At 39.7% G+C, this 22029-nt stretch overlaps 1 protein-coding gene across 3 annotated transcripts in view; it reads right to left on the bottom strand.

Annotated features, from left to right (window-relative positions):
- LOC124804646 (transmembrane protein 131) overlaps window positions 1-22029 on the bottom strand; it is a 382072-nt gene that overhangs the window by 270351 nt on the left and 89692 nt on the right. For all 3 annotated transcript variants that reach the window (XM_047264868.1, XM_047264869.1, XM_047264867.1), the window contains exons 6-7: window positions 17175-17288; window positions 16969-17091 (exon numbers count right to left, since the gene is read on the bottom strand). In XM_047264868.1, the coding sequence (XP_047120824.1) occupies window positions 16969-17091; window positions 17175-17288 (237 nt within the window). The remainder of the gene's footprint in view (window positions 1-16968; window positions 17092-17174; window positions 17289-22029) is intronic.

A 22029-nucleotide genomic window follows, 5' to 3' on the forward strand; every position in this document is an offset into this window, starting at 1 on the left:
AAGCAGATTCAGAAGGATGTAGGTTGCAGCAGGTATTTGGAGATGAAGAAGCTTGCACAGGATAGAGTAGAATGGAGAGCTGCATCAAACCAGTCTCTGGACTGAAGGCCATACCACCAACAACAAGCCAATGTATTCATGTATGTCTAACAGTACAGCTTATGATCTTAACAAATCAATGCCATTCTGGGACTTTCAGCGTAGCTGATTTAATAGTTGAGCTTCACCCAGTAAAGGTCACAGAAAATCTGTATCTAATGTAACCAACCAAAAATAGGAATTGGCTTTGATTGCTCAGCTGAAATCATTATCTTAAATAAATTAATTAGAACTGCACTCTTTAAGTTTGAAGGTATTAGCTCATGGGGAATGGGAGGGGGGCAGTGGGGGGGGGGGGGGGGGGGGGCAGCTTGTTAGTATAAACACACAGACTCCTGCACTCTCGCTGCTGACAACAATGCATTACCTACGGTTAACTGGAAATTTTTTCTCCATGCAACATCTTCAGTTCTGCTCTGCCCTTATTATCTGTTAAGTTTTCTCCATCTATTATATATCAGCACAGCATCACTCAGATAAAAGTAATTAAGTATGTATATCAATCACTGTGTCTACTTCCTCATGTCATGTTCTACAATACACTACATTTTGGCACTAGGCATAATATATTGTATGACAATATATTGTATGACATTATTTCTCTTTTATACACCATAGTTAGGTACAGGAAAATTTGAATCATACAATGAAGCATAAAATAATGTCAAGTCTAACAAGGGAAAAACCAGGATGGACTAATTACAATATGAAAAGGGTAGCGCTCTCTCTCTCTCTCTCTCTCTCTCTCTCTCTCTCTCTCTCTCACACACACACACACACACAAACTCTTCTGCAATATTTACATATTTTTATGCATTTTTATCCTCCACCATGGATCCTTGCTCTTTCCACGTGCACCAATACAGAAAAGTTTCCTTATACTCAGCCACAACGCAGACTCATATACTGTTCCTGCATTGCCCTTTGCTCATGGACCCCCCCTCCCTCCCTCCCCCCCCCCCCCCAAAAAAATACCCATACCACCAAATTATCCAACCTTGCAGCCCCTCCTTCCACAATGACTGCCATCTGTTCAGATTCCACCAGTCCTTAACCCTCACCAACATAGTCCTACAAATTCATGTCAACCATGCCCAAACCTTCATACAGTACTCCCTCTCCACCTGTAAAATTCTCATACAGTGCAATCCCAAATTCTGGGATCCCATCTCACACTTAGGAACTCTTGCCCTCCAGGAACTAGAGCAGCATGACCAATGGCACCTCAAAAAACTCTCCAACCTGTCCACTTCCCACTTCCACCTTGGACTACCACTATCTACCACCTGTGCAACAGCCTCCAACACTCACAGCTGACAAACACTGCCTCGCAAACCTACTAAATTTGCCCCACTCTCACCACCATAACGAATTCAGAATCTAAACAGATCTGAAACACAGTTATGAACCTTTCCTCCAAAAGCCTTGACCCCACAGAAGTATCAATCCTTTTCAAAAGTCTTACCTTTAGCCCAACTCCCAAATTCAATCATGCAGGACTTGTTAAGGATCTTCTCTCTTTCTCCCAGTCCCTAAAGTGCAAATACATTTTTGCCATTGTGCCTACCAATCAGACATTCCTGTCGTAGGAACATCTGCAACTGAGTATTATATAAGAGGTTGAAAATACCGCTACAGTTGTAAGGTTCTTGCATTTAGAACACAACTGGTTTCGGGCTCTTAGGCACCCATCTTTAAGTGTTGTAACTTGGTGCTGTGAGCCTGAGTGCCACATGGTGGACGAGTACAAGATGTGGTGTGTTAGCAGCTAGTGCAGAGCACATATCCAGCAGGATCTCAGTCTCTCCCCAAATCCTCAGGCCCATTCCAGAAACTCTGGCCAGAGCCTATTTCTCTGCTCATGCCATCCACTCCCCACACTCCTACCTTCTACATGCTTCCTTCAGCACATAAACTCAACCACACGGGATGCCCCATTGTGGCCACTTACTGTTCTCCCTCTGAGAGAATCTCTGCTCTCATAGACCAACACCTTCAGCCTATCATCCAAGACCTAACCTCCTATATAGAAGATACCAACCATTTCCTCCACCAACAGTTCCTGTTCCTATTCCTTTAGCACACAGTGCCCTGCTCATCACTACTGATGCCACCTCCCTCTGCACTAACATCCCTAATGCCCTTGTCCTAGCCACTACTGAATGTTTCCCAAAGCCCTAGGGATTCAAAAACTACAGCCTCCTTCCTAGTCACCATAACTAACTACATACTCAGCCACCATTACTTGTACCTTGAAGGCATCACCTACAAACAAATTCAGGATACAGCAATGGGTACCCGCATGTCACCATCCTATACCAACCTATTCAAAGGCAAACTAGAGGAGTCCTTCCTAACCTCCCACAATCCCAAACCCCTCACCTGGTTCAGATTCATTGATGACATCTTTGTAGTCTGGATTGCGAGTGAGGACACCCTATCCATACTCCTCCAGAATCTCAACACCTTTTTCCCTGTTCGCTTCACCCGGTCCTCCTCAACCTAACAAACCGCCTTCCTTGATGCTGATCTCCAACTCAAAGATGGCTACATAAATACCTCCGTCCATATCAGACCTACTAACCACCAGCAACACCTCCACTTCAACAGCTGCCACCCATTCCATACCAAGAACCCCTTTCATACAGCCTAGCCAACCATCGTCATTGCATCTGTAGTGATGAGCAATCCCTTTCAAAATATACCAAGGGTCTTACTGAGGTCTTCACAGGTCATACTTACCCTCTTAACCTTGTGTAGAAACAGATACCCCTTCCCATATCTCTCCAGTCACCCACCACCTCCCAAAGTACCACCGTCTGGCCACAGAGGAGCATTCCCCTCATGACTCAGTACCACCCTGGGCTGGAGCAACTGAAACACATCCTCTGCCAGGGTTTCAACTACCTCTCGTTGTGCTCTGAAATGAGGACCATTCCACCTACTATCTTTCCCACACCTCCCGCTGTGGTATTCTGCCACACATTCTACATAGTATCCTCGATCACCCCTACACAACCCCTGCTCCTAACCTCTTCACTCATGACTCATAACCCTGTAATAGAACTATGCAAGACCTGTCCCATACATCCTCCCACTACCATCTACTCCAACTCCAGTCCAGACACAAGCATCACCTATCCCATCACAGGTAGGGCTACCTATGAAACCAGTCATGTGAGCTACGAGCTAAGCTGCAACCACTGTGCTTCGTTCTACATGGGCATGACAACCAACAAGCTGTCTGTCCACATGAATGGCCACCAACAAACTGTGGCCGAGAAACAGTTAGAACACCCAGTTGTTGAGCACAATGTCCAACACAATGTTCTTCCTTTTAATAACAGCTTCACAGTCTATGGCTTCTGCATCCTTCCCACCAACATTAGCTTTTTTGAGCTGCACAGGTGGGAACTCTCTCTGCAATATATCCTATGTTCCTGTAACCCTACTGGCCTCAATCTTCATTAGTCTTTGTCCTTCATCCACCTATCCCTTTCCATGTTCTGACTCCACAGCCTCCTATTTCACAAGCACATCCACAGTCTTTTCACTTCCCTACTTTTCCGCTGCCCTGCCACCAACCACTCTGCCATCTAAACTCCCAACAGTACCCAGCTACCATACACTCTCTCCACCTTATCCTTGTGTGCTCCCATGAACAGCACTTTACCATCCCTCACCCATTCCCTGCTCTCCCTCCCACACTCCACCCCAGCCTCCTCCTTACTCCCACCACCCAGATTGCTTCTCCTATCATTTGCAGTTGTGCACAGTATGGTCCCGACAAAGGTAATGTTTGTGTGTGTGAGCTGTGTTTGCAACAGTGTGTGTGTGTGTGTGTGTGTGTGTGTGTGTGTTTTGTCTATTTCGGAAGAAGGCCTTCTGGCCGAAAGCTTACATGTTTAGTAGTCTTTTTGTTGTGCCTGTCTGCAACTCAACATCTCCACTATATGATGAGTAGCAATCTATCCTTTTCAGAATACTGTCATAACATGAAGTCTGCAATTTTTAAACACCATGATGCAGATTTGGTGGTCTGTACGAAATGTTGCAAAAATTGGTTTTTTTCCCTGTTCTTGTGTAAAAATGTTATAAATCTGAAGGTGGCAGTTTACTAATCCTGGGAATCGTTAGTTACTGAATGCTGAAATTGGATTTTGACTCTTTTTCTCAACACTGAGAAATAGTATAATCTTAAAATGATAGTTGATTTCCTACATGGTCATTGGTATGACATTTCTTAACATTTTTGCATAACTACCATACAAAAAATGATGAGTTTTTGAGAGCTCTCTAATGTAGGCCATCAATTAAAATACATTTTCTGTGGTACGAATGCATACATACCAACTTTACATTGTGTAAACATGTAAATCAACATGGTGTCTGAACAACTTTCACCTTAACATAGGCCCTGGTCTATGCAACTGATCAAATTGTAACCACCAACATCATTCATAAAAGAGTAAAAACAGTATTGAATAAATATTGAAAGAAACATTTTCAGTATTACTGGTAGAAAAATGTTTGTGTGATATCACACGTCCTGTACTCTGCCTGGCTCACAGAAGCTAACAGAATGGGCACCACGCTAATTTAAATGTTTCTGAAGCTTAAGTGCAAAATTGGTGATTTTTGTATTTATACTTGATTCCTAAAAAAGCATACAGTTTAATTGATATAGCACATTAATGAACACTCTAAACCACATCATTTTTGGTACTATTTGTTGCGAGGAATTACTGGGAAATCTGACATCACTGGATAAAACCATTACCTGTATTTCAAGTTAAAGTGAAGATTGCTTCAATAGTATGGAAAATTAGATTTCTTTTTACTAAACTGACAAGATTTTGAGAAATATGATGGGCCAAATACTTCTGGCAGTGTTGAAGAAAACACTGAAACACAAGGGATTGCACCTTCAAAATTAGACAAATATCTATTACGCATGTCTTAAGTCTGTGTTCGCAGCTCAAGGTTCACATTTCAGCCATTGAGTGATACTGATCTCCAATAATGACACAAGGTCAATGAATATGTTGTGTGTGTGCCTACAATGGTATGTCTTAATTGTGTACAATATTCTGAAAGGATGTTAAACCCTTCATAATTTAACCCTTTTGTGGGCAAAATTATTGAGCAGTTTTTTTTAATGAATGGAGAGCAGATAGTAGTTAAGAGATAGGTATAATTATCATACAGAATATCACATTTGCTCCAACTGTGAAAGTGAGGTCACACAACAAGGTGGGAAGTATTCTTCCCACTGCCCTTCCTTGGCATTAAATGACAAAAACAACTTTTTCAATATATGTCATATTTATTTGATAAATTTACTTCTCTTGTTACAATGATTGTTCACAATTACTTGCCATGAAATGTTCTGAAACATGGGTCTATGCAAAGTGGTATTTGACAATGTGTACAAACACAGCGAGTGCTCTTTTCCACAGCTTTGGTACTACAGTGACAGCGCGTCCAGTAGGTTTCTCCTAAAATGGGTTGATGTTCCCCTACAGAAACATGACAAAAATCTTCTGGTACTTTACCCCTTTTTGCCAGAAAGACAGGTTTTTGTCCACGCCTTTTTTGTGATGAGAAGTCAGCGAAGTATGGCTAGATGGATCCTGTATGTGAGCTGATCATGCTGTCCACTTTCTCTTTTGCTTATTTTCCACAGGATAAAACTGTTCACTGCAGCAACATCCACCAGGAAATAAAAATATTCTGTGCCACCATTTTACAGAACTTCTGCCAATAGCATACCTTTCTCATTATTTATCACACTTATCGACACCACCCATTATTTTGTTGTATTCTGCCACAACTTCAGGACAAGAAATCTCTGTACTAGTACCATCCTTGTTTTTCCTTTTCACTGTGGCTGTTTCTCATGGATCATGAATTGAGGACAGGAAAGTGACTTGACAGTTATCCATCCATTTTACTGCAGAAATGGCTCCTTTTGTTTCAAATTGAAATTCTCCCCATTCCAATTTCATGTTTTGCTTCATAAATTTGGGTAAATCAAAAGTATTTACCTTATAATTTAGCTTTGAGGAAAAAAAATCACAAAAGTCGTGTAAACAGCACTGAAAGGCTCCTCTACAGAGCAACACTTAGCTATACAATGCCTCTGCGCGAGGTACAGCAAAAACGGCGGGAACTTCCGATTTTGAAGTAGTAACCTATACTGTTCACTAGGTGGTAGCACCATACAGAGGTGGGAACTGTGAATCCCACGGGACTAGGAGCAAGTTCATTGTAGTGGGAAGCATGTTTCCCATGGCTCACGAAAGGGTTAATGGAGCAGTATATATGTATATTGTCAAATGGCTGGTGTTGTAGTGAAGCTAGTTTGTCTTCCATGTTCAAATTTCGACTCCCAGCAACTGTTTTTACACTATAGTGAAGTGCTGTTGGATCGGCAGCATAATGTTTCAGAAGAGAACTTTTAAGTTATGACAATAATGCCTGTTGAAAAACTTACAACAGTATATGCTTGCAAAGTTATTTGCACATTTAATGGTTTCAATACAAATGATTTCATATTCCAATCCCATAAATATAGTTTTTTACCATCAGTTTCAATTAGCACTATTATCCTGCATTTACACTAGTATTGACTGGCCATGAGAAGCATGTGTCTGATGAGTCAAAGGTGCCATTTTGAAATAAGCTGACACTTTAAGTGGACAACATCTCTTTTGGTACTTGGATGACAATGATATTTTTTTCAAAGACGTTGCAGGATCACCACAACAGTGTTGAAGTCATCGTCAGACGTAGAAGCAGCTTCAGGTGTGCCCCAGGGAAGTGTGTGAGGGCCCTCGCTGTTCATGTTGTATATTTGATCTTGCAGACAATACTGATAGTAACTGCAGACTTTTTGCAGATGATGCAGTTATTTATAATGAAGTACTGTCTGAAAGAAGCTGCAAATTTTCCAGTCAGTTCTTGATAACAATTAATAGTAGTACAAAGACTGTCAACTTGCTTTAAATGTTCAGAAATGTAAAAACTGTGCAACTCACAAAAAAAAGAAAAAATACGTAGTATCCTATGACTATAATATCAATGAGTCACTGTGGGAAACAGCCAACTCATACAAATACCTGGGTTTAACACTTTGAAGGGATATGAAATTGTATGATTAAATGCTCAGTCATGGGTAAAGCAGGTGGTAGACTCCTGTTTATTGGTAGAATACTGGAGAAGTGCAATCAGTCTACAAAGGAAATTGCTTACAAATCACTATACGACCACTTGTAGAATATTGCTCACCTGTGTTGGACCCATACCAAATAGAATTGACAGATGATACTGAAGGCATGCAGAGAAGAACAGCACAAATGGTCATAGATTTGTTTGGCCCAAGAGAGATTGTCACAAATGTTGAAAGAACTGAACTGACAAACTCTTGAAGATAGGCGGAAACTATCCCAAGAGATCATCAAATGGGGTACTCTTTGCTTCAAAAGCATTTATTCTACAAGGACCCTTACAGTTTCTGGAACTCTGGCTGTTTTCACAGCTTTGGTGACAGCATAATGGATGAAGTAGTCAGTGCACACTATTATATGTCAGTTCTCATTTGTCAACTTTAGGAACCTCATTCCAATCCTGTGAAATGGCACTGTTGCCGGTGGAACTGATATCAAATACTTTAGAGGTAATTGCAGCACATTCTTCTGTTGCTGGTATTCCTTAAAGTGCCTCACATGTTGCCTGGTGGATCGGTAGAGACCTGGTCAGTGATACCCGTGTCTGGTTCTCTCTCACAGTCTCCACACATTCCAGGTAACCGGTGTTGGAGAACTGTGGAAATACATCACTATATATGGCCTTAATTGAGCTGGGATGATGAGCAACTCATTTGTGCCCCATTGCATCATAGTTTCTCTTATACAATGTTATATTTAGTAATTGCATTTCTCCTTTGGGTGCTTCCTTCTCATTCAAGGCTTCTACAGTTTTCAGCAGTGCTAGTCAGGATACTGAAGATCTATTTGACGATCATGAAGTTTCAACAGGAGGGGCTACCTTTGACGCTCATCATAGTGAAACAGCAGTGACAACACAACCTGAATGCAAGGATCCTTCAGTGCAGTCATACAGAAGACCAATTAAAAGATCTAGATCTAGAATGTTGTAGTCACTCTCCTATAAGTTCAAATCCAATAACCAGCAAATATTTTTTCTTTAGTACTTATAATTTCCAGTAGGGGCTCAAATTTTTTTTTTTTTAATGTTACATATTCTGGTATATTCTATGTTTGTGTAAATAGCAACCTGTTCATTCAAGAGACTATACTGTCCTGTCTGTATATCAGTGTTTGTAATAAATGTGTTTTCAGTACTAAGTGTTGAACTCCATCGATGACCCTGCTTTTGGATCTGGACTTGACAGCGGTTACAAATGATAATATTACACCTTCCATCACTGCTAAAGGTTTTAATATTCCAATAATTTGGTACTCATTTCCTGGGTTTTCTCGCTATTTTCGAAGTCTAGTACTCTTACACCTATTAAAGGCTTCTTTCCATTCCATTATCACAGCTGGTGAAATATATTTTTCACCTGTAATAAAAAATTAGCTGAATACATTTCATACCAGCTGCTGCCTGAAGGGCACACAGGCACGCACGCGCGTGCGCCCCCCCCCCCCCCCCCCACACACACACACACACACACACACACACACACAAACACCTCTATTAGCCTATTCTTCCACCAAACTTGTTAAAAGGAGGAGAGGATCCATTAACCTCCTCATTACATTTCCTTTGTGTAAAACCATCTGTTACAATTCCATAGCGAGCCAATACATCAAACGTCTGGCAGCTCCCACATTTCTCAAGGTCAAAAAATAAACTGCAGCTGCTATGTTGGCACTTCACAACAAATGTACATACCATTTTCTATTTGATCTTATAAACAATTATAAACCAATGAATAGTTAGGTGCTACAAGATAGTCCATTCCTTCATAGCAAATCTGGGGAGGAAGGAAGAAAGATTACATTTTAACAACCTGCTGATGGTGAGTTCACTACACAAAGAGCACATACTAGGATGTGAAGGAAATCGTCTGTGTCCTTTTCAATGGCATCACCTCGAGTTTTGCCTTAATCTAATTCTGAACATCTGGACAGAGATTTGAGTCGCACTCACCCCGAATGTGTGTCCAGTGTCCTGGACAGCATTCAGTAAATCAGGGATTTCCAAACAGATACAGCAGCTATCTGACAAACATTTACAAGAAAGCAGATGCATCAACAAGCAGGGTGGACTTTCCAGACTGTCACTTGAAGATCAGTGCATGTATATCATTTCCTATTGCAGTACAATGCAATTTTCAAAAACACTCAAAAAGTTGATGCAGAACTTTAATGAGCTTTTTTAAGTATAAGAAATTTCAATTCAATTGACATAACTGCTTGTTGTTCTGCACATAGTGTGCACATAGCCAACCAAGACACAATCAAGACTGAAGAAAAGATGAGATTAGATAACCTGAGAGCTCAAAGGCGGACTACAAGATGGAAATTATTGCTTAAACAACAAACAATGGAAAATCCAGGATGGAATGTAACAATATTATGAGACAGAAAGCTGCCACTCACCATATAGCGAAGACACTGAGTCGCAGATCGGCACAACAAAAAGATTTTCACACTTAAAGCTTTCGGCCAAAGACCTTTGTCAACAACAAACACGCAAAAAAAAAAAAAAAAAACCACACACACACACACACACACACACACACACACACACACACACACACACACCACACACAACTGCAGTCTCAGGCAACTGAAACCACACTGCAAGCAGCAGCAGCAGTGCATCATAGTGGGAGTGGCGACTGGGTGGGAGGCTGGGGCTGGGAAGGGGAGGGATAATATGGTGGGGATGGCGAACAGTGAACTGCTGCAGGTTGGACAGTGGGCAGAGGAGAGGTTGGGGAGGGGGAGGGGGGGGGGGGGGGGGAAAGAGAACCACTCCCTGCACTCCTACCTTCTACGAAGGTCAGCTACACACCTCTGTCCACATTAAACCTACCAACAAACATCAGTACTTTTATTTTGACAGTTGCCATCCTTTCTATGTCAAATGTTCCCTCTCATAAAGCCTTGGCATTTGAGGCAAATGAATTTGTTCAGACACTTTACAGCAATACACCACCATTCTCACCTCAGCTTTCACTGCACGTAATAACCCCACCAGCCTAGTTCAATAGCTGATTTCCATGGCCGGCACAACCAATCCTGGTACTGATGATCCATCCAAAAAACAACTTCGGAGCACACCACTGGTGACTCAATATTAACCTGGTCTAGAATGTATTAATCAGCTACTTCGAAAGCCCCGTGACTTCCTAAAATCAAGCCCTGAAATGAGATCCATTCTGTCTGAAATTTTGCCCACCACACCTAGAATAGCTTTTCGTCACCCTCCCAATCTCTGAAATATTCTTGTCATACCCTATTCTCCCTCCCCCCATGAACCATGGACCTTGCCGTTGGTGGGGAGGCTTGCGTGCCTCAGCGATACAGAGGGCCGTACCGTAGGTGCAACCACAACGGAGGGGTATCTGTTGAGAGGCCAGACAAACATGTGGTTCCTGAAGAGGGGCAGCAGCCTTTTCAGTAGTTGCAGGGGCAACAGTCTGGATGATTGACTGATCTGGCCTTGTAACATTAACCAAAACGGCCTTGCTGTGCTGGTACTGCGAACGGCTGAAAGCAAGGGGAAACTAGAGCCGTAATTTTTCCCGAGGACATGCAGCTTTACTGTATGATTAAATGATGATGGCGTCCTCTTGGGTAAAATATTCCGGAGGTAAAATAGTCCCCCATTCGGATCTCCGGGCAGGGACTACTCAAGAGGACGTCGTTATCAGGAGAAAGAAAACTGGCATTCTACGTATCGGAGCGTGGAATGTCAGATCCCTTAATCGGGCAGGTAGGTTAGAAAATTTAAAAAGGGAAACGGATAGGTTAAAGTTAGATATAGTGGGAATTAGTGAAGTTCGGTGGCAGGAAGAACAAGACTTTTGGTCAGGTGATTACAGGGTTATAAATACAAAATCAAATAGGGGTAATGCAGGAGTAGGTTTAATAATGAATAAAAAAATAGGAGTGCGGGTTAGCTACTACAAACAGCATAGTGAACGCATTATTGTGGCCAAGATAGACACAAAGCCCATGCCTGCTACAGTAGTACAAGTTTATATGCCAACTAGCTCTGCAGATGATGAAGAAATTGATGAAATTTATGACGAGATAAAAGAAATTATTCAGGTAGTGAAGAGAGACGAAAATTTAATAGTCATGGGTGACTGGAATTCGTCAGTAGGAAAAGGGAGAGAAGGAAACATAGTAGGTGGATATGGATTGGGGGGCAGAAATGAAAGAGGAAGCCGCCTTGTAGAATTTTGCACAGAGCATAACTTAATCATAGCTAACACTTGGTTCAAGAATCATGAAAGAAGGTTGTATACCTGGAAGAATCCCGGAGATACTAAAAGGTATCAGATAGATTACATAATGGTAAGACAGAGATTTAGGAACCAGATTTTAAATTGTAAGACATTTCCAGGGGCAGATGTGGATTCTGACCACAATCTATTGGTTATGAACTGCAGATTGAAACTGAAGAAACTGCAAAAAGGCGGGAATTTAAGGAGATGGGACCTGGATAAACTGAAAGAACCAGAGGTTGTAGAGAGTTTCAGGGAGAGCATAAGGGAACAATTGAAAGGAATGGGGGAAAGAAATACAGTAGAAGAAGAATGGGTAGCTCTGAGGGATGAAGTAGTGAAGACAGCAGAGGATCAAGTAGGTAAAAAGACAAGGGCTAATAGAAACCCTTGGGTAACAGAAGAAATATTGAATTTAATTGATGAAAGGAGAAAATATAAAAATGCAGTAAATGAAGCAGGCAAAAAGGAATACAAACGTCTCAAAAATGCGATCGACAGGAAGTGCAAAATGGCTAAGCAGGGATGGCTAGAGGACAAATGTAAGGATGTAGAGGCTTGTCTCACTAGGGGTAAGATAGATACTGCCTACAGGAACATTAAAGAGACCTTTGGAGAGAAGAGAACCACTTGCATGAATATCAAGAGCTCAGATGGCAACCCAGTTCTAAGCAAAGAAGGGAAGGCAGAAAGGTGGAAGGAGTATATAGAGGGTTTATACAAGGGCAATGTACTTGAGGACAATATTATGGAAATGGAAGAGGATGTAGATGAAGATGAAATGGGAGATAAGATACTGCGTGAAGAGTTTGACAGAGCACTGAAAGACCTGAGTCGAAACAAGGCCCCGGGAGTAGACAACATTCCATTAGAACTACTGATGGCCTTGGGAGAGCCAGTCTTGACAAAACTCTACCATCTGGTGAGCAAGATGTATGAGACAGACAAAATACCCACAGACTTCAAGAAGAATATAATAATTCCAATCCTAAAGAAAGCAGGTGTTGACAGATGTGAAAATTACCGAACTATCAGTTTAATAAGTCACAGCTGCAAAATACTAAAGCAAATTCTTTACAGACAAATGGAAAAACTGGTAGAAGAGGACCTCGGGGAAGATCAGTTTGGATTCCGTAGAAATGTTGGAACACGTGAGGCAATACTAACCTTACGACTTATCTTAGAAGAAAGATTAAGAAAAGGCAAACCTACGTTTCTAGCATTTGTAGACTTAGAAAAAGCTTTTGACAACGTTAACTGGAACACTCTCTTTCAAATTCTGAAGGTGGCAGGGGTAAAATACAGGGAGCGAAAGGCTATTTACAATTTGTACAGAAACCAGATGGCACTTATAAGAGTCGAGGGGCATGAAAGAGAAGCAGTGGTTGGGAAATGAGTGAGACAGGGTTGTAGCCTCTCCCCGATGTTATTCAATCTGTATATTGAGCAAGCAGTAAAGGAAACAAAAGAAAAATTCGGAGTAGGTATTAAAATTCATGGAGAAGAAGTAAAAACTTTGAGGTTCGCCGATGACATTGTAATTCTGTCAGAGACAGCAAAGGACTTGGAAGAGCAGTTGAACGGAATGGACATGTCTTGAAAGGAGGATATAAGATGAACATCAACAAAAGCAAAACGAGGATAATGGAATGTAGTCAAATTAAATCGGGTGATGCTGAGGGGATTAGATTAGGAAATGAGACACTTAAAGTAGTAAAGGAGTTTTGCTATTTAGGGAGTAAAATAACTGATGATGGTCGAAGTAGAGAGGATATAAAATGTAGACTGGCAATGGCAAGGAAATCGTTTCTGAAGAAGAGAAATTTGTTAACATCGAGTATAGATTTAAGTGTCAGAAAGTCGTTTCTGAAAGTATTTGTATGGAGTGTAGCCATGTATGGAAGTGAAACATGGACGATAACCAGTTTGGACAAGAAGAGAATAGAAGCTTTCGAAATGTGGTGCTACAGAAGAATGCTGAAGATAAGGTGGGTAGATTACGTAACTATGAGGAGGTATTGAATAGGATTGGGGAGAAGAGAAGTTTGTGGCACAACTTGACTAGAAGAAGGGATCGGTTGGTAGGACAGGTTTTGAGGCATCAAGGGATCACAAATTTAGCATTGGAGGGCAGCGTGGAGGGTAAAAATCGTAGAGGGAGACCAAGAGATCAATACACTAAGCAGATTCAGAAAGATGTAGGTTGCAGTAGGTACTGGGAGATGAAGAAGCTTGCACAGGATAGAGTAGCATGGAGAGCTGCATCAAACCAGTCTCAGGACTGAAGACCACAACAACAACAACCCTATTCTCCTTCTGGGCCCCTCTCTCTATGAAATGGCTCCTGCTCCTGTGACTGTCCCTGCTGCAAGACTTGCCCTATACAACCTTCTACCAACACCTATAGCAGCCTTGTAAATGGCTGCATGTAGAGCATGCTCTACAATGTGACATTCGTGATCTCAGTGCCTGTTTCAGCACACGTGCCATGTGGATTCTTCCCCCAGACACCAGTTTCTCAGAACTCTGCAGGTGGGAACTAGGGTCCTTGGTTCTAGTCATCCACGTGGCCTTAATTTGCATTAATATCTCCTGTCTAAGCATTTCTTCACAGTAATTACTCTTTCCTTCACTCCATTTTAGTTTTCTACATCTTTCATTGTCTTTACCGTCTATTTTTCACTGCCCCCCTCCCATCTCTGTTACGTACAATGCACTTAGCATTTCACTGTTATTAACTCATGCATGATGTTTAAGCAGTAATCTCTGTGTTGCATATTACCCCATCTTCCACCTTTAAGCTCTCAGTTTTTCAAATCTCGTCCAATGCAGTCCCCAACAATCAGTCTTTCCTTCTCATCATGTGTGGTAAGTCTCCTCTGACCCACGGTTCTGGGTGACTTTCCCAAAATCTACCCCTTTTCCTAGACCTCTCCAGTCCTTTTCCTTCATCCCTCTTCCATTCCCTTCAACCCTTCTTTCTGAAGAAGGAGCCACTGGCTCTGAATGCTTGCCTAATTACAACCTTCATTTATGTGTGTGTTCTGTCACCACTTGGTGAGTAGATTTTTTATGTACCCAATTAAATTTTTAAAATAATAGGCAACTCTACAGATAAACTGGCCTCTACCCTCATGTCTGAATATAAAACAAAGTCTGTTAACAAATAAAATACTGAAAACTCTGTGGCACCAACATCCATGTTAGAGGGTGCTCTCCCAACAGCAGATGCCTTGAGTCATTGGACTGTATCCTATCCATAGAGGTATGAGGACTCCTTACTTGTCTCATGAGCAGGAAAAAGTATATCATGGCTAAAGAGTTGACTTTACCAGCCACAGCATACTGATAAGCACTTATGCCCATGGTTCTTCCTACCAACACGTGACTCTGTAATTCAACAGAGATGTGACAGCATGTAGAAGGAGATATTTTGTACATATTTTCTTGGAACTTTACTAGTTAATTAATTTCTCTGACTTTCCAAGTGCTCCAGTAATTATTAGAATACCAAAATCTTCTCCGGTCACTGACAGTAGAAAAGAGCAACATGCATTCTGGATTTGTTTATCTGCTGTGTTCATGCTTGTGACGGACACTCTAAAAGTCAGAGCAGATGAGGAATTCTACAGCAGGAATACATCTTATCTTCTCCGGTGCTCTCAAAAAAGATCACATCTATTTATATTCATATGGTAAACTTGCAGAAACACTCAGGAAACAATCAGGAAAAAGCCCGAAAGTAGTCAAGGAAGTCAACATGCTTCGATCCATATACAAACACTATCATATAATTCTTCACATTTCACAACATTTTGAGTTAGAAACTTATCCATGAGTCCTGATTCTCCAACAAATTTACAATACTTTTGTGTCTCTTTAGCAATCAGGATGGCAGTCAGCTCCAACCATGGGTTAGAATTGGTATTTGTCCCAAATTAAGCACCACATAAGTACCACATAACCTCACGCATCAGACATGATTTATGAACATTTTCATGTTTTAAAAAGTACAAATTTTAAAAAATTGTTCTCTTAGTAGTTGTATCCCTCTAGTAAGTTTTAAAATCTTTCCACAGGCATCATAGTTATTTTCAAGCACTTCACTGAATATGACTTGCACCTCGGTGTGCATAATGTTTGATAACCTCCACTTCGTGTTCTCCATTGTGATGCTCTCACAACCAACTTCTAACTAGCTGATACCTTATACGATCTGTGGTGGTGACCAGTTCAACTTTCTCCTTCAGTAAGGTTATTAAAATATGTCATGCATACCTGCTACACATCATACATCATAAATACCCACAAAACGTATTTAAATGCAATGAATCTTCATCACAGTGTTTACAGAAATTATTGTTGTGATGGTAGGCACTCATGCCTATAGAAAGCCGCAGTCCTCTGAAATCCGCCCTTAGTAGTTCAAACTCTTCACTAGTAGCTGCCTTCATCCATAAAAAGAATTACTTTTTCATTTCACTACATTCAGCATGTAGGATGACTAACCAGAAGAAACACTACAACTTAGCTTTCTTGAAGAAAGTAATCCTAGTGGTGCAGAGCTCAACTTACACTGGAAGACTGAAATGAATAAAACATGGTGAAACTTATCATACAGATGAGCTCAAAAGTGCAATGGGACAAAATAAATTTTCAAGTTGACTTAAGACAACACATACTACAACAAAACTTCCACAGCAACATGGAAGTACATTGAAAATTGACGTACAGTTGCTTGAAACACCAGACAGCATAGCAGATGAACGAAGAATACCATAACAGAACCTGGAATTTTGAGAAAACAACACCTTTGCTACTGATTATTTTGACAAATGACACAACAAAATGAAGTTAAGTCTGCTATTGATTTGCAATACGACTATTTAAGTAAGCTTGCAAGCTTTTACTGAGGTGAAATGAATGTAAATGCTAGGGAATCAGAGAACAGTATGTTTTGCTGCAAGCTACAAATTATATCTTGGCATCAAAGTCAAGTCACTTCCTCTAATACTTGCACAAAATGCAGTGCGACAGCGAGTCAGTTGAGCAGTTCAGAAGGCAGCTATGTCTGTTTACGGATGCGCAAATATTAACAAAAATACAACATTTCAATGGTTTTCACATTTAAAACATTAGTTACAATACAAAAATGATGTACAGAACCAGTCTAAAACCTATCTATTCAAAAGAATTTCCCAAATATTTCTTTAAAACTCAGTACCACTACTTTTTAACATACATATATTGCACAAAAGCCAACACAGTTAGCTTTCAAGAATGGTCAGTTGTTGAATTTATGTTACGTGACATGCAGAATTAGTACAATAATATTGGGCACTGTTTAAAGCTAACCACGTAAGATATTCTGGAGTTACCTGTAGTGGTGTACTGTGTGGATTATGCATATAAATAAGGGGTGAGTAAGTAGCATTTGCAGGAATTTTTACACCCACTAATGGCCTTAGCCTGTATGGACTGCTTATGCTAGCCCCCTTCACCTACAATGAAATAAAAGCATGTTATCACAGCAGGATTTAATACACATTCCTAAATGTGATTTTCATATAGCTAAGTTTTTCACCTGGTACTTAAAGCTGCCTTCTGATGTGTGAATAAATAAATTGCTTTCAATTTCTCCTTCTTCACGGCCTAAGAATACAACATTAAAGCTTGTGTTTCCCATTGGTGGGATAACCTGAAAACATAGATCAAAGCACATTGTGGGAAGCTTTTCTACAAGGCTGTAAGTACTATTAGATGTTTGATTTTTGTATAATCATTTAGAGCAAGGGGCATTAAGTAATCAATAACCATATGCAAATATAATTTTCTACCAATATACCATGAGTAAGCAAGGTATACATAACAATGCATAATCAGGTTAAATTGTGACTGAGTCTGGAGCAACACTAAAGAAATTAAGGTTAACGTACCACACATTTTGCTTTTGAGAATAAAAAGAGGAAAGTATAAGAAAGTGACAGTGGAAACTTATTTGTTTCAAGACATAACAAGGTCAACAAATTTTGAAAAACATACAAATGTACAAAAAGCTAGCATGATTTATGAACACAATTTGAAAGATTATTTTACATAAGTTCAGAAGCAGTGAATATTACAACAGGATATAAAATAACTGACCTGAATAATCCATTAGTTTTTCCCAGTTTTTGGATAAATTATGAACTTCCAAAAAAATTTCCATTGTTTAGTAAAAAATCTTTCCCCTCTTATTTTTCTACATAAGTGCAATTTTTGTTATTTGTAGAAAAAGAATTAGTACAAAAATAACTGGTGCATTTTTTAAGAAATTATAATGCTTAGCAAGCTACAAGTAAAGGTTACTGACAATCTGCATTTTGAAATTAATTTAATGAGAATCAATACATATTTAATTTCAGGGTGTAGTTGCTTCCTCCCATATAATTTTGTTCTGCAACTAACAATATGTTATTTATCTTCTGATCTATGGGAAACAAAACTTCATAAGACTAATGGCTTTTGCTCTTTGAATGATTTAAACATAAAAATAAACAATATTGCAAGAATTATTCTATATGTTAAGAGATCTTTTCTTTTTTCCTCTGTAGCAACTAGCTGAGTTAACCATTGATAACTTCTTACTGGTCACTACTAACCACTATTTCCTCAACTCACTCTTAACATTCATCCTCACACACACATACGGAAATGCACGTTCCCACAAGCTCTTCTCATCAGACACCTTGCTTGGAATGTCAGTTTCCCCATTTACTTGAATTGCCCTGCATCTTTGTGTCCAGCAATAAGATCTTTCGTTCCTTGTTGGCGTGAAAAGAGAAGATCTTCCAGGTAATTTGCACCTCTTTCTTTGCAGTGTACACTTAAAGTGCAATCTGAAGGGCACTTATAGAGCAAGATGAGCTCTCTCTATCACCAGAGCTGCAGTGGCAGACAGAACTTTAAATGGAGCACTTATGATATTGGGGTTTACTTATGCCTAGAGCTACAAGTAAAATCAATTTTATATAAACAGATAAGCACAACCCGCATTAGTCATCTGTCAATTTCATACACTATTGAAAAGGAGAAATTAAGCTGTTGACATAATTTCCCACCATGAGTAGATTAAATTAGATTTGTTTTTCGTTCCATAGATCCATGCTGAGGAGATCCTCGTGGATGTGGAACATGTCAACTTTTTTTTTCCCACTGTTGGTTCCACATCGTTTTTAGCTGTAGCTGACGGTACTAGATAAACTACAGACAATACACATGCCATTAGATGCACACTCTTCATAAACAGAGTCCCACTACTTTTTACCCAACCCTCATATTTCTTTTAACTGATTCTTACCTGTGTTCATTGCAATACAGGTAATTTTGTAAAGAGTTTTCACTATCTCTACTAGGTGATAAGGAAATCCACATTCTGACACAATATTCCACAGGTTATCATGGCTTACACAGACAAAAGCCTTCTCAAGGTTGATAAAGGAGATATGGGTGTCTATCTTAAACTCTCTTATATTTTTCTATAACGTTCTTAATTATAAATACATTGTCTGTGCGTGATCAATATGATCTAAATCCATTTTGTTCCTCAGAAATAACAGCTTCTGAGGTATTCTTCACATGGTTATTCATTATGTTTGAATACTGTTTGTAGCAAGTGTTTAGAACCCTGATGCCACAATAGTTTTTACAGTCACTGTGCTTTCCTTTCTTGAAAAGAGACATTACTTCTACCTTATACCAAGGGTCTGGGATCTTGCTGTTCCTCCAACATTCATTTATAAATTGTAAAAACTTTTTACTTAGTGATAAGCCTCCGTGTTTAGTTAATTCTGCGTTTATTCCATCTCTTCCAGTAGCTTTCCTATTCTTCATGCATTTCAAAGCCTCTTGTAGTTCCTCCATAGTAATTGGATCTAATATTTCCTTGTACATACTTTCTCCAGTGTCATCTTTGGCATTCTGTGTATACCATAGGTCTGTATAATGATTTATCCATTGTTCATAGGGTATAATGTTCAGTGAGGCAGTATCGTTTTCTTCCTTACTAGGGCTTTTCTGGCTTTGTATGCACATTGTTATCTATCATATGTGGTAGTGTTCCAAGTTGCTTGTGAATGAGTCCTATGCCTCTTGGCATGACTTGCACACTATTTGTTTTGCAGTGTTCCTTGTTATTTTGCATGTTTCCCTTCTCTCTGATGTTTTTGTCTGTAGAAACTTCAAACAAGCTATCTGTTTTTCTTCAATGGATTCTCTAATTTCTGTGTTCTAATTTCTGAGACGTTTTCCCCCCATCTGTTTTCTTCCTTTTAGCACGTGCTTTTGAAGTTGCTTCAATGATGTAGGTCTCAATATTATTCCAGTCTATATCAATGTCTTTATTGACTGATAGTGAAGCAACCTTTTCTTGACATCTCTGCTTAAAATGTACCAATTAAATCAATGAATCACTCCTTCTGTTTCTGAAGAAGGACGCAACTCTATTTTTGGCTTGAGACCAAGGAGCAATCAAAATATAGTATTTCCTCCTTTTCTAGCTAATGACTTCAGAATTAACTCCTGCACACCCCAAATGGATGAATCCCCAGTTCTGAAAGAATGTACAATTTTCATCCCCAGTGATTATGAGCCTTTCATAACCATAATACATTCATTCATTGGTTTATTTTCTTATAAGTTATATCTTGTCGAATCAACCACTTCACTTGACTATTTGCAATTCTTTTGATCTCCCAATAACTTCTGAATTATGTTCTGGTATTGTTCTTAAAGCACACTTTACTTGTGCATCATCTTGGTTCTCACCTAACATCCTGCCTTTAAATTTATTTATGAGAGAGGTGTCTACGGATAACAACCTGCCTTTAAATTTATTTATGAGAGAAGTGTCCGAGGATATGTCCAACTCACAAACCATTTGATTTCAACTGCCAGATAAAAATGCCTCCTCTATCCTTTACCATGCATTAAGATCTGCAGCTATATACATCCATGTTGCTTCTGTATGATTTCTTACATCATTCTCCATTGTGACACCATGCGAGTTTTTTCTTATCCCTTGAAATCAAGTAAAAATTTGCTTGGTCCATCCAACATCCAATCTCTTGGGTACATACCCCACACTCATGCCATTTCATTTTCATTATAGGCCTAATCATGTCTTCTGTTTCATTATGTTTCCTCATCAATTTATTCATTTCCCTGTCACTCCATTCCTTGTCTGAATGCTCTTCACATTTGAAGTCCATGTCTTACTCACACAAAAGTGGTGATTCACAGTGTGATAATCTTTCTGTTTAAGGCACACTGGAAGCTCAGTTTTGAGAGCTAGCATTCCCCATCTAGCTCTCTCCTGCCCACTTTTATTGCATATGACACTTTTAAATATAAGATTCCACCAACCAGTTCTATAACTTAATTGTTAATTTGTACACTGCATCAAGTTCTTGCATCAGTTGTTGTAGTTTAACTGCACTTCAGGCAATGAGAAGAGCATATTCAGCAAAACAAAGATAATTCAAATGTGTCCCACTAACACATTATTTATTTTTATCAGTTCGGAGATCTGAGAGTCCATCTCGGTTTGGTGACAATTTTCATGACATTTAATCTCTTCCATGATTTCTCCTCCAATTATAAATTTCTCACTATCCTGATAAACTCTAATGGTAGCTGTGGTAGCTGTAGCATTGATATACATATTTCTATGATTATTAACACAGCTTGAATCACTGCCTTGCTCCTCAAGGGCGGCTGGTGCAAATCTGGTTGAAATTCACTCAACAGATATCTCAAAATCTATGAATCCAAGTCAAAATGGTAAATCATATTCACTGTTCCATTCTAGTAAGATGCAGATTAAAAATAGATTGTAAGCTACAAAGAAAGAAACTCATCAGACAGGAAATCATGTGCATACATTACAAGAATTTATTTAACAATGAAGTCTGAGCACAATGGCTAGAGACAGCCATTTGTGTGTGTGTGTGTGTGTGTGTGTGTGTGAGGTTTGCCTTCTTGTGTAAATGTGTGTGTGTTTTCCTTTCTTTTCTGAAAAAGGCTTTGGCTGAAAGCTCAGTGTGTAATAGTGTTTTCATTACATCCTTCGCAATTGAAAGTGCCATCTTTATGGTGAGTTGCAATCTATACTTTGCACAATAATATTATGAAAAGTATAGTATAAAATTGTTAATATTATTAACAATTATGGAAGGGGTGGATTCCTATCCACCAGAAATATGACATTTGAGTTGCAGACAGGCACAGGGAAAAAACTGTTACACATTAAGCTTTCAGCCAAAGCTTTCATCAGAAAAGATAGAACAAGCACGCATTCACACAAGCAAACACACTCCACAGACATATAACTGCTATCTTTCGCTGCTCAGGTCAGACCTAGTGCGTCAAATGAGAGCAACAATCTCTAGTGGAGTGGGATG

This window comes from Schistocerca piceifrons, chromosome 7 (genome assembly GCF_021461385.2).
Source record: "Schistocerca piceifrons isolate TAMUIC-IGC-003096 chromosome 7, iqSchPice1.1, whole genome shotgun sequence".
NCBI classification, from domain to species: domain Eukaryota; kingdom Metazoa; phylum Arthropoda; class Insecta; order Orthoptera; family Acrididae; genus Schistocerca; species Schistocerca piceifrons.